The 16573-nt window shown below is 40.7% G+C and overlaps 1 protein-coding gene across 1 annotated transcript; it reads right to left on the bottom strand.

Annotated features, from left to right (window-relative positions):
- Window positions 1-13096: 13096 nt before the first annotated feature.
- LOC110508279 (tiggy-winkle hedgehog protein-like) lies at window positions 13097-16357 on the bottom strand. The gene is made up of 3 exons (XM_021588702.3): window positions 15882-16357; window positions 14407-14668; window positions 13097-14027 (listed from the first exon to the last, which is right to left on the bottom strand). The coding sequence occupies exons 1-3, from the start codon at window positions 16188-16190 to the stop codon at window positions 13351-13353; spliced, it is 1248 nt and encodes a 415-aa protein (XP_021444377.3). The 5' UTR covers window positions 16191-16357; the 3' UTR covers window positions 13097-13350.
- Between the last annotated feature and the right edge of the window lie 216 nt (window positions 16358-16573).

Below are 16573 nucleotides of genomic sequence, written 5' to 3'. Positions count from 1 at the left end.
CCTGCAGTGCCAACGACGAGTCTCACCTTTGCTCTTTCTCAATTTCATTATCTTAATATCTCCCTTGATGTTTTCAGATGGAGCCATTAGCTTGTTGTGTGGGTTCAGTGGTACAGTGTGACACGGTGTGGTGTGGTGGGTGGATGCTTAGATGGAGTCCTCTCTAATTTGATTCTGCTCCAAGGGTTCTCATTAAGGATATGTGGTGGGAGGGCTCACAGTGAGAGGAGGAGAGGCCATGCAGCTTGGGAAGGTCACAAAGACAACCGTATGTTGGGATTACTGGTTGTATGGTTGCGTCCCAAATGGCACCCCATTCCCTATTTACTGTAGCCCACTACTTTTAACCAGAGCCCCTATAGACCCTGGTTAGAAGTAGTGCACTATAAATTGACAAAGCTAATGATGATTAAAAATGTAACGTTGTCCTATTATGTGCCTGTTTTGAGTCTCTGTGCTTTCTGTACCTGCCTACTGTGACCACCTGATGGCAGAAAACACCACAACCACAGGAGCTGTTAATGCCACACACTGAGAACCCTCTCCATGAGGTGAGGTGATAGTGGCTTTTTCACTGGTGTGAAAACATGGGATATGAAATTAATGTCCAGGGGATTTTGTACTAGCCTACTATAGCCTATCAAAACTTAAAGGAGCAAGTGTAATTTTAATTGTTCATCTCACCTCTCTCAATCAATGTCTCAACAAGTAATTAAGAAATGACCTACAAGAATGTGGATATTTTTTTGGCCCTTCTCTTATCTCCCATGTATTGAAACATCACGAGACACCAGAAGGGCAAACTAAATTGGTTGGCTCAGTGCATTCCTGGCTCTCGTGGCAGGTCGTTGTTCATGGGCGCGACAGTGCCGGAGCGAGCCAGATGGGCTGCGGCCGCCCGGTGCCAAACAAACAGATGAGAGTGAGGGAGGGAGCAAAGTACTGATGAGCATTCCGAGTCTTTTCGGTGAGCCTGCTCATTTGACTCCAAAATTATTTTTCATTCAAAATGCTTACGTTTTTCCCAGAACCATGAAAGGTTGCAAAGCTCAAAGGGTAAGCTACCATTATGCCAGATAGTGAGTGACATGCAGCTTCAACTAAATTTTTACCTGGCCAAATTATTAGAGGTCTTGCAAAAAATATAAAATGCACTAAAAAAATAAACGTTGACCAGATTGACGCGCTCTCCACAATATTGATTGTTTCTTGTTTCTTCACACTCATTAGATAATTATTTTGTAAATTATCTGCAGAAAAACTTTGGTTTGAGCAGTGTAGCAATATGCAAATCAGGGAGCCAAATGAACGGCTCTTTCACAGATGTGATTCAAAAGAGCCGTTCGTTTCCGAACGAACCATCACTTGAGCAAAGGGACGGAGCAGCGGACATTCGCTCGTCCGCCATGTCAATTGAAGGTCTTCCTTTGTCAGCTGCTGATGTCCAACTGAAAAACCTGCTGATGTCAGTTGGACCCATTGAGGTAGGTCAAACCTGCTCTGCGTATCATACTGTGAGCCTGTCTTTTCAATCGAGAAGGTTGATACGATCAGTGCAATTTACTGTGAGACAGGTTAACCCCTCTAATGAAGGATCTCTTTTTTGGGAATAGATTCATTCCCCTTACACCTTAAACACAGTCTATCTACAGACTCCATGACAGGTGTGTGTGTGTGTGTGCGTGGATGGTGGGTGGTTTTACTATCCTTGTCGCTGGTCCCCACAAGGAAAAATGCTATTATAGGTTTAATGGTTATGTTTGGAAAATTTTTTTTGAATGGGAATCAATTGTTTGGTCCCCACAAGGATAGTAAAACAAACGTGTGTGTGTAGGAGAAATTTTGGCCTTATGTGTTGTGTATATGTTATCTGTCTAGGGATGTTTTAACTTGTTTTGTACACTAGGGGCACTCTCGCATGGGGTTATAGGTCACTGGTCACATGTATATACAGTGGGGCAAAAAGTATTTAGTCAGCCACCAATTGTGCAAGTTCTCCCACTTAAAAAGATGAGAGGCCTGTAATTTATCATAGGTACACTTCAACTATGACAGACAAAATGAGAAAAAAAATCCAGAAACTCACATTGTAGGATTTTTTATGAATTTGCAAATTAAGGTTGAAAATAAGTATTTGGTCAAAAACAAAAGTTTATCTCAATACTTTGTTATATACCCTTTGTTGGCGATGACCGAGGTCAAACGTTTTCTGTAAGTCTTCACAAGGTTTTCACACACTGTTGCTGGTATTTTGGCCCATTCCTCCATGAAGATCTCCTCTAGAGCAGTGATGTTTTGGGCCTGTTAATGGGCAGCACAGACTTTCAACTCCCTCCAAAGATTTTCTATGGGGTTGAGATCTGGAGACTGGCTAGGCCACTCCAGGACCTTGAAATGCTTCTTACGAAGCCACTCCTTCGTTGCCCGGGCGGTGTGTTTGGGATCATTGTTATGCTGAAAGACCCAGCCACGTTTCATCTTCAATGCCCTTGCTGATGGAAGGAGGTTTTCACTCAATCTCACGATACATGGCCCCATCCATTCTTTCCTTTACACGGATCAGTCGTACTGGTTCCTTTGCAGAAAAACAGCCCCAAAGCATGATGTTTCCACCCCCATGCTTCACAGTAGGTATGGTGTTCTTTGGATGCAACTCAGCATTCTTTGTCCTCCAAACACGACAAGTTGAGTTTTTACCAAAAAGTTCTATTTTGGTTTCATCTGACCATATGACATTCTCCCAATCTTCTTCTGGATCATCCAAATGCTCTCTAGCAAACTTCAGACGGGCCTGGACATGTACTGGCTTAAGCAGCGGGAAACGTCTGGCACTGCAGGATTTGAGTCCCTGGCGGCGTAGTGTGTTACTGATGGTAGGCTTTGTTACTTTGGCCCCAGCTCTCTGCAGGTCATTCACTAGGTCCCCCCACGTGGTTCTGGGATTTTTGCTCACCGTTCTTGTGATCATTTTGACCCCACGGGGTGGAGCCCCAGATCGAGGGATATTATCAGTGGTCTTGTATGTCTTCCATTTTCTAATAATTGCTCCCACAGTTGATTTCTTCAAACCAAGCTACTTACCTGTTGCAGATTCAGTCTTCCCAGCCTGGTGCAGGTCTACAATTTTGTTTCTGGTGTCCTTTGACAGCTCTTTGGTCTTGGCCATAGTGGAGTTTGGAGTGTGACTGTTTGAGGTTGTGGACAGGTGTCTTTTATACTGATAACAAGTTCAAACAGGTGCCATTAATACAGGTAATGAGTGGAGGACAGAGGAGCCTCTTAAAGAAGAAGTTACAGGTCTGTGAGAGCCAGAAATCTTGCTTGTTTGTAGGTGACCAAATACTTATTTTCCACCATAATTTGCAAATAAATTCATAAAAAATCCTACAATGTGATTTTCTGGATTTTTTTTTCTTCTCATTTTGTCTGTCATAGTTGAGGTGTACCTATGATGAAAATTATAGGCCTCTCTCATCTTTTTAAGTGGGAGAACTTGCCCAATTGGTGGCTGACTAAATACTTTTTTGCCCCACTGTAGGTACACAGCCCACTCTGCACACAACAGTCATTTCAATGTGGACAATTGGGTCATATTTGGTTGAGATGTTGATCAATGAGATTACAGCCTATATTCACACACTCAAAAAGACAACCAAAAGTTTGTTGAATTCCCGATGTGCTATCACTATGCTTTAAACCATATAAAAGCACAACCAAATTCCAATGGAAAACAATGTTTTTTGTTTAGTTGTCACTTAAATGTTATCACTGCACTTTCAATCATTTAAAAGCACTTCAAAGTTCAAATCTGAATACATTGTCAACCTAATGTGTTGTCACTGTGCTTCATCTAATAGCAGAACCAAATTACCTGGATTGCAGTTGAGATTACATTAAAACCTCTCTGATCTCCCCATCCCGGATCCGGGATCGTGAATACAGACTCAAGCTCATTACCATAACGCAACGTTAACTATTCATGAAAATCGCAAATGAAATGAAATAAATATGCCATCTCTCAAGCTTAGCCTTTTGTAAACAACACTGTCATCTCAGATTTTCAAAATATGCTTCTCAACCATAGGAAAACAATCATTTGTGTAAAAGTAGCTAGCTAGCGTAGCATTTAGCATTAGCATTAGCGTTAGCATCCAGCAGGCAATATTTCAACAAAAACATAAAAGCCTTCAAATAAAATCATTTACCTTTGAAGAACTTCGGATGTTTTCAATGAGGAGACTCTCAGTTAGATAGCAAATGCTCAGTTTTTCCAAAAAGATTCTTTGTGTATTAGAAATAGCTCCGTTTTGTACATCACATTTGGCTACCAAAAAAACCCGAAAATTCAGTCCTCAAAACGCAAACTTTTTTCCAAATTAACTCCATAATATCGACTGAAAACATGGCAAACGTTGTTTAGAATCAATCCTCAAGGTGTTTTTCACATATCTCTTCGATGATATATCATTCGTGGAAGCATGGTTTCTCCTCTCAATCAAATGGAAAAATACTTGCACCTGGCTTTGCGCACCAATTTCGACGCAGGACACCAGGCGGACACTTGGAAAATGTAGTCTCTTATGGTCAATCTTCCAATGATATGCCTACAAATACCTCACAATGCTGCCAACATCTTTGGGAAACGGCAGAAGGTCTAAGCTTATTCCTGTCGCATTCACAGCCATATAAGGAGACATTAGAAAACAGAGCTTCAGAAATTCTGCTCATTTCCTGTTTGACGTTTCACCTTGGTTTCGCCTGTAGAATGAGTTCTGGGGCACTTACAGACAATATCTTTGCAGATTCTGAAACTTCAGAGTGTTTTCTTTCCAAAACTGTCAATAATATGCATAGTCGAGCATCTTTTCGTGACAAAATATTGCGCTTAAAACGGGAACGTTTTTTATCCAATAATGAAATAGCGCCCCTATAGATCCAACAGGTTTTAAAAGTACATGGTGCAAGTGATCAGTGCTTGAGATTCTGTGCAGATTATTACAGAAATTGTGGAGAACTCCACAAACCTGCGACTTTGTATGATATCTTGAACATGCACTCTTTCTATAATTACAAGAAGACAATTATAGTTACGGTAACCTAAATGTGGCTATGGGCTGTTTTTATGCATTTTAAGGTTGAATAAATAATGTTACATTAGTTTGTAAGATATCCTTAACTTTAGGCTATTTACTGTATTAAACAAGTAATATTGTGTTTGGTTGACAACACAACCAAATATCAACATTGAAAGGAAATGTAGGCTGTGTTGTCAACCAAACACAACTCAATATTGCTTTTGCAATACAGTAAATAGCCTGAAGTTATCTTACAAACTAATGCAACAGTATATATTCAACCTTAAAGTGAGTAAAACAGCCCATAGCCTATTAACTTGCCAATGATTTAACAAATGATAATGTATGTTGGATTCACGTCTCCAACTCAACCAAAAATGAAAGTTAAAGAATAAGATTAAACCGTTAGCTGAAATGGAACTATCCAAGCAGTAGATAGCCTTTGTTCTGAATTGTCTTTCATATATCTGAGAGATACAAGAAAGATCAGGAAACATTATATCTATATTTTTTTACATTACTTTTGGCACTAAACAGTCCATCAGTGGAGGCTGCTGAGGGGAGGACGGCTCATAATAATGGCTGGAATGGAGTCAGTGGAATGCTAACACCTCAAACACGTGGTTTCTATGTGGTTGATCGAGAAGAAAAAGAAACGCACACCTATTTAGGCGAGGTGCTGGCTAGCGGAGTAGAAAACTTGAAAATTAAAGAGAGCCGCACACTCTAGGAGCTCAGATGCAAAAATTGAATTACCAACGTTTCGACAGCCAAGCTGTCTTCATCAGGGTATGATGGTTGATACCATTACATTGACTCCATTCCAGCCATTATTATGAGCCGTCCTCCCCTCAGCAGCCTCCACTGGTCTCCATGTATACTTCCGTAAATGTTTAAGGCGGATGCAGTGGATTGAGATGCATCCAATGCAAAAGACAGAAATCTCTAGTTTAAATGGACAGATTTTTATGGGGATTTTTTTGTATCATGCTAATTAGATTTCCGCGGGGGCAAGGACATCGACCTTAGGGGGTTAAATTAACTTTGATTTGTGGTTGAGATAGAGACGTACTGTATATCTAACATTTAAATATACATTTGGAATCAACCAAAGCTTTAAACCCTAGACCTACAGTGTATTCAGAAAGTATTCAGACCCCTTGACTTTTTCCACAATTTGTTACGTTACAGACTTATTCTAAAATGGATTCAATAAAACATTTTCCTCTTCAATCTTCACACAATACCCCATAATGACAATGCGAAAACAGGTTTTTAGAATATTTGCAAATCTATTAAAAATAAAAAACAAATGCCTTATTTACACAAGTATTTAGACCCTTTGCTATGAGACTAAATTGAGATCAGGATCATCCTTGAGATATTTCTACAACTTGATTGGAGTCCACCTGTGGTAAATTCAATTGATTGGACATGATTTGGGAAAGGCACACACCTGTCAATATAAGGTCCCACAGTTGACAGTGCATGTCAGAGCAAAAACCAAGCCATTGGTTTGAAGGAATTGTCCGTAGAGCTCCGACAGGATTGTGTTTAGGCACAGACCTGGCGAAGGGTACCAAAACATTTCTGCAGCATTGAAGGTCCCCAAGAACACCGTGACCTCCATCTTTCTTAGATGGAAGAATTTTTGAACGACCAAGACTCTTCCTAGAGCTGGCTGCCCGGCCAAACTGAGCAATCGGGGAGAAGGGCCTTGGTCAGGGAGGTGACCAAGAACCTGATGGTGACAGAGCTCCAGAGTTCCTCTGTGGAATTGGGGGAACCTTCCAGAAGGACAGACATCCCTGCAGCACTCCTCTATGGTAGAGTGGCCAGACGAAAGCCACTCCTCAGTAAAATGTACATGACAGCCCACTTGGAGTTTGCCAAAGGGCACCTAAAGGACTCTCAGACTATGAGAAACAAGATACTCTGGTTTGATAAAACCAAGATTGAACTCTTTGGCCGGAATGCCAAGCGTCACGTCTGGAGGAAACCTGGCACCATCCCTACAGTGCAGCATGGTGGTGGCAGCATCATGCTGTGGGGATGTTTTCAGCGGCAGGGACTGGGAGACTAGCCAGGATCGAGGGAAAGATGAACGGAGCAAAGTACAGAGATCCTTGATGAAAACCTGCTCCAGAGTGCTCAGGACCTCAGACTGGGACAACGGCTCACCTTCCAACAGGACAACAACCCTAAGCACACAGTCAAGACAACGCAGGAGTTGCTTCGGGCCTAGTCTCTGAATGTTCTTGAGCCGGGACTTGTACCTGATTGAACATCTCTGGAGAGACCTGGAAATAGCTGTGCAGCGACGCTCCCCATATTGGGTATTGGGTGTAGATTGATAAGGGGAAAAAACAATTTAACCCATTTTAGAATAAGATTGTAATGTAACAAAATGTGGAAAAAGTCAAGGGGTCTGAGTACTCTCCAAATGTACTGTATACGTATTGTCTATTTTTAGTTGAATCCTGGGTTAAATTTAAACAATAGCTGCTGATGACTTCACAAATGCTATATAGGCCTAAATAGAATTATTGATATATGATTGATATAGTGTAGTGTTAACATTTCATTTGCTCGGTCCCGCATGGCTCAGTTGGTAGAGCATGGCACTTGCAACGCCAGGGTTGTCGGTTTGTGTCCCACGGGGGACCAGTACTAATGAAACCGAACAGTATGCACTCACTACTGTAAATCGCTCTGGATAACAGTGTCTGCTAAATGTAACATTCTTTAAACCTAACCTTCTGGAATTACTTTGACAGCAACAATGAATCTTTTCAGTTTTTAAGTTGAGGTTTCTCAACAATTATTCTCATGATAGCACATTAGTCAGTGACAAATATGGTAAGCAGGGCTGAGCATGGTTAAAACCCTGGATAGGGGACCAAAGGGATAGCTCTAGATAGATCCATTTTCCAGTATTATTTGCTGCCCAGCCAATAGTTTTTTTTTCTTATAGTGGATGTAACGTTGGAGATCTGATGCTATTTCAAAGGTATAAATTCAACCTATTTTATACAAGATTTGTCTATGTTGAAAATTGGTTACCATAATGACATAATCCTGTTTTTGACATTTCACTCTCATAAAAACTGCCTAAACAGTTTTTGTACATTGATGACTTTTTTCAAATCCAATATATTTTGTATTTAGATTCCACACCACAATATGTTGAAACATTACATTGAAACAATGTTGATTCAACCAGTTGGTGCTCAGTGGGAGGTGAACAGGATATGTTAGCACAGGTGAGAGGAGAGAGCATATGGTTCTTTTTTTGTGTGTGGTTCAAGCAAGAACACCGAGGTAACATGCTTAAATGACTACCGACCCGTAGTACTCCCATTTGTAGCCATGAAGTGCTTTGAAAGGCTGGTCATGGCTCACATCAACACCATCATCCCAGAAACCCTAGACCACTCCAATTTGCATACCGCCCCAACAGATCCACATATGATGCAATCTCTTTCCCACCTGGATAAAAGGAACACCTACTGTACACCTACAGCTCAGCGTTCAACACCATAGTGCCCTCAAAGGTCATCACTAAGCTAAGGACCCTGGGACTAAACACCTCCCTCTGCAACTGGATCATGGACTTCCTGACGGGCCGCCCCCAGGTGGTAAGGGTAGGCATCAACACATCTGCCACGCTGATCCTCAACATGGGGGCCCCTCAGGGGTGCGTGCTTAGTCCCCTCCTCTACTCCCTGTTCAGCCATGACTGCGTGGCCAAGCACGATTCCAACACCATCATTAAGTCTGCCAACAACACAATGGTAGTACTGTAGGCCTGATCACCGACAACGATGAGACAGCCTATAGGGAGGAGGTCAGAGACCTGGAAGTGTGTTGCCAGGACAACAGCCTCTCCCTCAATGTGATCAAGACAAAGGAGATGATCGTGGACCACATGAAAAGGAGGGCCAAGCACGCCCCCATTCTCATCAGCGGGGCTGTAGTTGAGCAGGTTGAGAGCTTCAAGTTCCTTGGTGTCCACATCACCAACAAACTATCATGGTCCAAACACACCAAGACATTCGTGAAGAGGGCACGACAATGCCTATTCCCCCTCAGGAGACTGAAAAGATTTGGCTTGGGTCCTCAGATTCTCGAACAGTTCTACAGCTGCACTATCGAGAGCATCCTGACTGGTTGCATCACCGCCTGGTATGGCAACTGCTCGGCCTCCGACCGCAAGGCATCACAAGGATTAATGCGTACGGCACAGTACATTATTGGGGCCAAGCTTCCTGCCATCCAGGACCTCTATACCAAGTGGTGTCAGAGGAAGGCCCTAAAAATGGCCAAATACTTCAGCCACCCTAGTCATAGACTGTTCTCTCTGCTACGGCAAGCGGTACCGGAGTGCCAAGTCTAGGTCCAAAAGGCTTCTTAACAACTTCTACCCCCAAGCCACAAAACTGCTGAAAAGCTAATCAAATGGCTACATCCCCCTGTTTTTTTGACACTGCTGCTACTCGCTGTTTACTATCTATTGTCTATGCATAGTCACTTTACTCCTACCTACATGTACATATTACATCAATTACCTCACCTAACCTGTACCCCTGCATTTTACGTTAAGGTCTACTACAACCTGTTGGATTCAACGCATGTGAAAAATAAAATTTGATTTGAATTGTTCTATGCAATGATGCTCCTTGTTACTTGTCTTCTATATCTTCAATTCAGATCTACGTCTGGAAAGACAATTCTATGTGGACGCGTCCTGAATTGCTCTCATCTTGTGCTAGTGGAGTTTCATAGGTAGTTACCTCTACAGGAGCCAACGGGGCCTTCTTTCATGCCACAACAGACTTCACATTATTACTGGTTGGCCATAAACTTCTCAAAGATAGAATGGCTCCTAGAGCAGTTGGACAGGTGGTGAAAACATGTAGCTACTGGGGGTATTTTTATATAGTGCTTGCTTTTTATGGGATTGGCCTATTTATTTTTCAGTGACAATGGCCCAACACCCCCATTACACCCACAACAGAAATGCTCCCTGGACGATTTTATGTTTAGTGTATAGCACCACCTTGTGGGCAATGCTGCATAGTACTGAAGGGAACAGAAAATACTGCTGGTTCACATTCTGAACAGAAAAAAAGTAATGTGAAAAATGACCAGTGGTGGAAGAAGTACTCAAATGTCATACTTAAAGTAAAGATACATTAACAGAAAATGACTCAAGTAAAATTGAAAGTCACCCAGTAAAATACTACTTCAGTAAAAGTCTGAAAGTATTTGGTTTAAAATATACTTAAGTATCAAAATGAAATGTAATTGCTAAAATATAATTAAGTATCTGAAGTAAAAGTATTAATCATTACAAATTCCTTATTAAGCAAACTCATATGGCACAATTTGTATTAGATGTTCTATTTACAGAAAGCCAGGGGCACACTCCAACACTCAGACCTTAATATACAAATGAAAGTGTTTGTGTTTTGTGAGTCTGCCAGATCAGAGGCAGTAAGGATGACCAGGGAAGTTCTCTTTATAAGTGCATGAATTTAACCATTTTCCTGTCAAAATGTAACAAGTACTTTTGGGTGTCAGGGAAAATGTATGTAGTAAAAAATTCATTATTTTCTTTAGGAACATAGTGAAGTAAAAGTTGTCAAAAAGACAAACAGCAGAGTAAAGTTGTGCTGCCATCCTGTTAGAAGGTAACAGATTATTTTATTACCATGGTTAAAATGTATTTTCATTGTGTTCAATGGTGATATTTTCCCCCTAGTGGAGCTTTCTGGTACTTAGACTGTACGCAAACAGGAAGTAGAGAATTGTTCCGCACAGCTAAAAACAACGCTACGGTCAGGTCTTTCAGTGTAGTTATTTCTTGTCACGCTTCATTTCAGCCTTGGAAAATATTTGTTTGTAAGTTCGATTCAAGTATTTAGCTAATGATGATAATCTTGTTATTGATAGAGTTGCTTACATATCAATGTTGGTTGCATTTACTCACACAAATGGCAATGCCTTTCATGTATGTCGTTAGCTGTATTACTTTGCTCGTGTGTCATGCAAACAAATTGTAAAATATACAATACTGTAGTTTTGTTACTGTTTATAGTGTAATATGCTCTGTTATTCTACATAGATGGTTGTACATTATTAGAGTAATGAGAGGAGTTAGCCAATTACCATATGAGTAGCAATTAGCTATGTGGTTTGGCATCATGCCAGATGCATGGTACCTTAGCACGTGCTTTGTATTTATGCAACTTCTTCAAATGTGTAATGTACAGCTACAGTATGTTGGTGTGAATTCAATACTAAAGTATATTTTCTGTATTTTCACAACATAAACTTTTTCAATATATTCATTCAAGAAAAGTCACGCCTTGGGAGTTTTATTGAAGACTTAGTTGTTAGCTATCGGTCTAGTTTTGCATGGGAACGCAACTCAAGGGCAGAATAAAAGTACAGATACCCCCAAAAACGACTTAAGTAAAAAATACTTGAAAGTAAAACTTAAGTACTTTACACCACTGAAAATGACACAGTTCTGGAAGAGAGGTGATTCAGTTATGGGCATACCAACATTTTACTCTGTCTAAGGTCATATTCTGCTCAAACATATAATACAATGCTGTACTCTATAAATGGACAAATATAGTGACAAAAAATTATTGGATTTTTTTTGTGTGATTTCTGTCGGTTAAAGAGAGGCAGTGCAGTTAACGTGATTTTCCTTTTATATATATATATATATATTTCCACACTGAATTTGTGAAAATTATTAATATTTTTTTTGTGTAAGTGCTGTTTGAAAAAAAAATGGCTGGAATTTCAACCTGTTCAGGTGGGATTTTTTTTTTTGGCCCAGATCACGACATCACACGCTGATGTAATTATTCTGACCAATGACCATTCATCTTTTATTTGCATATGTATCCCTCTACTTTGAAGGGGTAAGCAGGGTAGGCTCTAGTCATCCTATCTGCCAATCAGGGCTGTGTATGTAAATATATTCACATTTGTATTGACGCGCACACGATCAGACTGAGCATTTCAATGGCAAATAGGGGAAATAAATTATAAAAAATATATATTTCGAGTTATATTCCTGAAATAAACACACACAGTGATTTTAGATATACAGTGATGATTTACAAATACAACATGGGAGCTTTAAGGAAATGTCTGCCATTAGTTTTTTGCAAAGCATGTTGGAGGTTGTGGTTGATGATAACAGACTGAGCAATTATTGATTAAGTTGTGTGATTCAGTTCTTAACATGACATCTGTTTGACCAACTGCCAAGTGTGTCAAAAGGGAGCAGTATTATTGTGAGCATCCTAATATTACCATGACTGGTTAGGCGATGTAGCCAAGTCTAGCACTCTAGGCCAGCGGTTTTCTTGACTTCGTAACCTGACCAATTTAAGAAAATCGAGTCAACCTGTTAGGTTGGGCTATGGGCTCCCTGATGCATTTTCTCATTCATTTATTAATGAACTTTTCATTAAGAATTTGAGAGCCATTTTGAAGAACCAATTAAATAACTGAGAATATTATAATATCAGTAGGCCTACTCTTATATCAAACAGGTGTTTTTTTGCAGGGTCAAAGTGGTAGCTTTGATCAGATGATGGGTGGTTCGTGGCCACCAGAGGCTCCAGTTGCTCCATGGATTGATTTAGAATCCGCAGGCACAGAAATATTTCTGATAGTACCAAATAACTCTGAGGGGACACAAGTTGAGCTATGCATATAGAAATACAGATTTTTAAACAATGCTTCATCTGAAAGGAATTTGGCAAAATTGGCCCACTGTAGACTATTATACCAACGATTTACAAAGTTTTATTGCACTCCTTGAATTCGACTAATCGTTTTCAGTAGGCTTGCGCATTTATGCATTTACAGACATAAAGGCACTTATTTCATAGGATAACTAATTTTTCTGTTTTTGAACTATGTATTGGGGATTTTGGAAAACGAAATGTGAGAATGTATTTGTTCAGGCTAACATACAAGCTACATGTACACAAATATAATTTATTGAGGCAATGCTTCATGTTCATCCATGAAAATATAAGTCAGTTCACATTAAACAATCATTTAAAAAAAAAACATGTTTAGAAATACATTTGTCACAGATTTTTCACACTATTCTAGACGAATAAATTCAACTGGTTCATGATAGGAGGAATACATAAGAGAATAAATAAGAATATACATGTATGGCTCCAGTGCCCAAAAGTATTTCCATATTTAAGAACATTGTGTCTTTGAAATGGTCTCAACTTTGTGACATTCCAAGGGGATGAAAGGAGTTTCTGTCCAGCAGCAATGTCCCTATGTGGTATAGAATGTCTGAGTACCAGTCTATTCCATCTCTCTGAGGGATTTCCTCGCGCTCTTTGACTAGACCTGTCAAAGACATCAACGCGTGACCCAACCGGACTGGTGCAAATGCCCAGTGCGCCCATTTGTGGTCCTCGATTACCGCGTAACAGCTCGCCAAAACATGGTCAACTATGATGGTTCCTTGTGAAGTCACTGGTGCATAAGATCCCTCGTATTCTTCCACGTAAATCCTTTCCACAGTGACTGCCTTTAGGTGGTCTAGTGCCTCGTCCACGACAAACACCTGTTGCCCAGGTTTTACATTACTGGCAAACACTGCAGTCATATCGCCATCCGTAACGTTATTGGTGACGAAGACAAGGTGTGCCGGCGTCAGTCTTAACTTTCTGTTGGGCTTCTCCGTTTCAAAAACATAAAATTCTCGACTTGTTACTGGATCTCGGTCCATGAACATAAGGAAATCGCTAGATACAATATGTCCTTCTTTGTCTGCAGCTAACACTTTGTCGCCCACCTCCAGTTCCTTTACCAGCTTGCTCCGACCATCCTCGAGAAGAACTGAGGCGGATCCTGGGAAGCAGCCACCCGATTTTGCAGCAACTGAATTTTCTAGAGAAGAGCGGAGAATAAATATAATTAAATAATACAGAATTTGGACCAAGTCACTATTGCCATTTACATTTATAAATGTAAACCGAATGAACTGGACAAATATGGGACCTACTGCTCTAACAAATGGGGCATAGCAGTTGATCGGCTACACTGCAACATGAGTCACAGGCATTGTCTTATAACTTTGTAACAACAAGGCACATACATAGGCCCATCGAACACAAAACTTAACGAATAAATTGTTTTCTTGGCATAGCTACGTACTACGTATGTAATAAACAGTTCATGAACGGTTGTGGAAATAATGTTGACAGTTTTTGGACAACATTTCAAATGTACATACAGTATTATTATTATTTGTTCATTTGTTATTTACCTGCTTTCACAGAACAATGAATATGGGCTTTGGATTCATAATTGACCCAGTCGAATCCCGCCTCCACTGCGAGCCTGGATAACATTCCATACTTGTTTTTATCTCTGTCAGAGGTGGTGATATCCACAGCCCTTCCTTCATAGTGTAAAGATTCCTCGAAATGGTGTCCATCCTCGTCCCAGCCTTCTGTCACGCGCAGCTTCACTCCCGGCCACTGATTCATGACTGAAATGGCCAAAGAGTTCAGTTTGTCCTTACATCTCTGAAAGGAGAGAAAGATAATTGAGATATCGTGAAACACAAGGGGTTAAACAGGAGGGTCTCACACGCACACACACACTCATGTACAAGACAGGGTGAAGACAGAGTCGTATATAAAATCATCTGTTGATTCATTTTTCGATTTGAAAGGCACGGCCTTTAATGTCAGAAAAATATGTAACATTATTTTTTATGATTCTCATCATATGTGTGAGGCTCATATATATATGTAGAGGTTGCATAACTTTCATTGCACGCTTGAACGAACATCAAAATGCAACTGACCACCCCAGAGACCCTGCGGCTGTCATCGGTCAAATTAAAACATACACAAATCCCAAGCCACTTTCGATCGATAACTGAGTGGTACTAAAAAGTAGGCTATTGTTCAGTCAAATTTTACCAAGTCATAATTAGAGAAAAAAGTTGTCTATATAGGTCTTGGGCTCCTGCCTCCGAACTATGCAAATTAAGCATAGATCCACAGGCAATACATACCGCAACTGTTTAGGATATAATTACAAATTACATCTACTATTACATCAACTAAAATCAGTTGACCCATCCACATCAGAATTAAGTTTAAATAGAGTCAAATTCAGAAGGAATCCTCTCTCTCTCTCTCTCTCTTTCTGCGTCCGTGTGTGTAAGTGAGAGAGAGGGAAAGAAAGAAAGAATGAGAGCGATATACAGACAGAGACAGACAGATAAACAGAGGCAGAGATGTAGGCTATTGTTATGGGTCCAGCTGAAAGGATAACTTGTTATTGATAGATCATAGACTTACTGAACGACTGAGGGAGGGATGGGAGGGAGGAAGGGGGGGGTAGTCTATAGTTCAAGTGTATCATAGCCTAACATTAACCGTCTAGAACCAACCCCTTTAATGAGTTGTAGCAGTCGTGCACGGGGCATCCATAACGACGTCTTCATTTTCATGCTCGGATAAACCCAACTGGAGACATAAAGGGTAGAACTGTCCATATACAGAAATAGTCCGATATGGTGCATAGATCGATTTTAAGCCATTTCAAACTATCAAAGCCTACATAGGTTTGCATAGTAACCATAAATGTCATTCGTCGATGTTTAACAACTGTCACTTCAAACTGAGCTGTCATTCATTATTCTCGTGCCAAATGATCACCCAGGACTCACAAGATGCATCTCCATGCGCTTACTCAATGTCTCACTATACGTCTTACTATCCCCACCTGTGTCATAAGTCTATCAGCATTAGTGTTTTCCTCATCTTTGAAAATAATGTCAGGATTGTAGTTTGGTGTCAGGTCTTTAAATCTTTCAGAGTTCCTTGTGATCTTCCCTTCGTATTTGCCACTGGCCCCAAGGGTCTTCTCTGCCACGTTGGGAATGAACTGCTTGTAAGCCAAAGGCTTCAGTTTTTTCGGATGTCTTCTTTTTCCATATCCCCTACCTGGACCACAGGCGAAGCCAGCGGATACTAAAGACAGGCAGATGAAGCCCACAAGCGCAAGTCTTATCGACATCAGCATCATGTCCATTGGATTAATTGTCTTTAGGTTCCTGTGGTGTAGGCTGACTATATCCACTCGCTTATCTCGGAGTATCTCACTCTCTACCCTGTATCCGTTTCCTCGTTTCTTTCTCTCTACTCTAGAAGGAGGATGTCAAACGACCCTCTACTGAAGCAGGTGCCGTAATGACAGTTATGTTGTATGTCGCTGCTCCCAGAGCACATTGGAGCTTGTGCTGCTGCTGCTTCAGAAATCGCCGTTCGACGGTGGATAGCCGTAGCCCAGACTCCGGTCCAGACGCGTGAATGACTTGGCTTCATTCTGCTCTAGTGCTCTATATTTGATAGCTCATCAATGTATGTGAAGTAAGGAACCTGATTGGCTCCACTTGACAACCCGATTTTTGCTCC

The sequence above is a fragment of the Oncorhynchus mykiss genome, chromosome 28 (assembly GCF_057628025.1).
Source record: "Oncorhynchus mykiss isolate SJ-2025 chromosome 28, ASM5762802v1, whole genome shotgun sequence".
In the NCBI taxonomy this organism is placed as follows: domain Eukaryota; kingdom Metazoa; phylum Chordata; class Actinopteri; order Salmoniformes; family Salmonidae; genus Oncorhynchus; species Oncorhynchus mykiss.
This window is presented reverse-complemented; position numbering and strand designations above follow the sequence as displayed.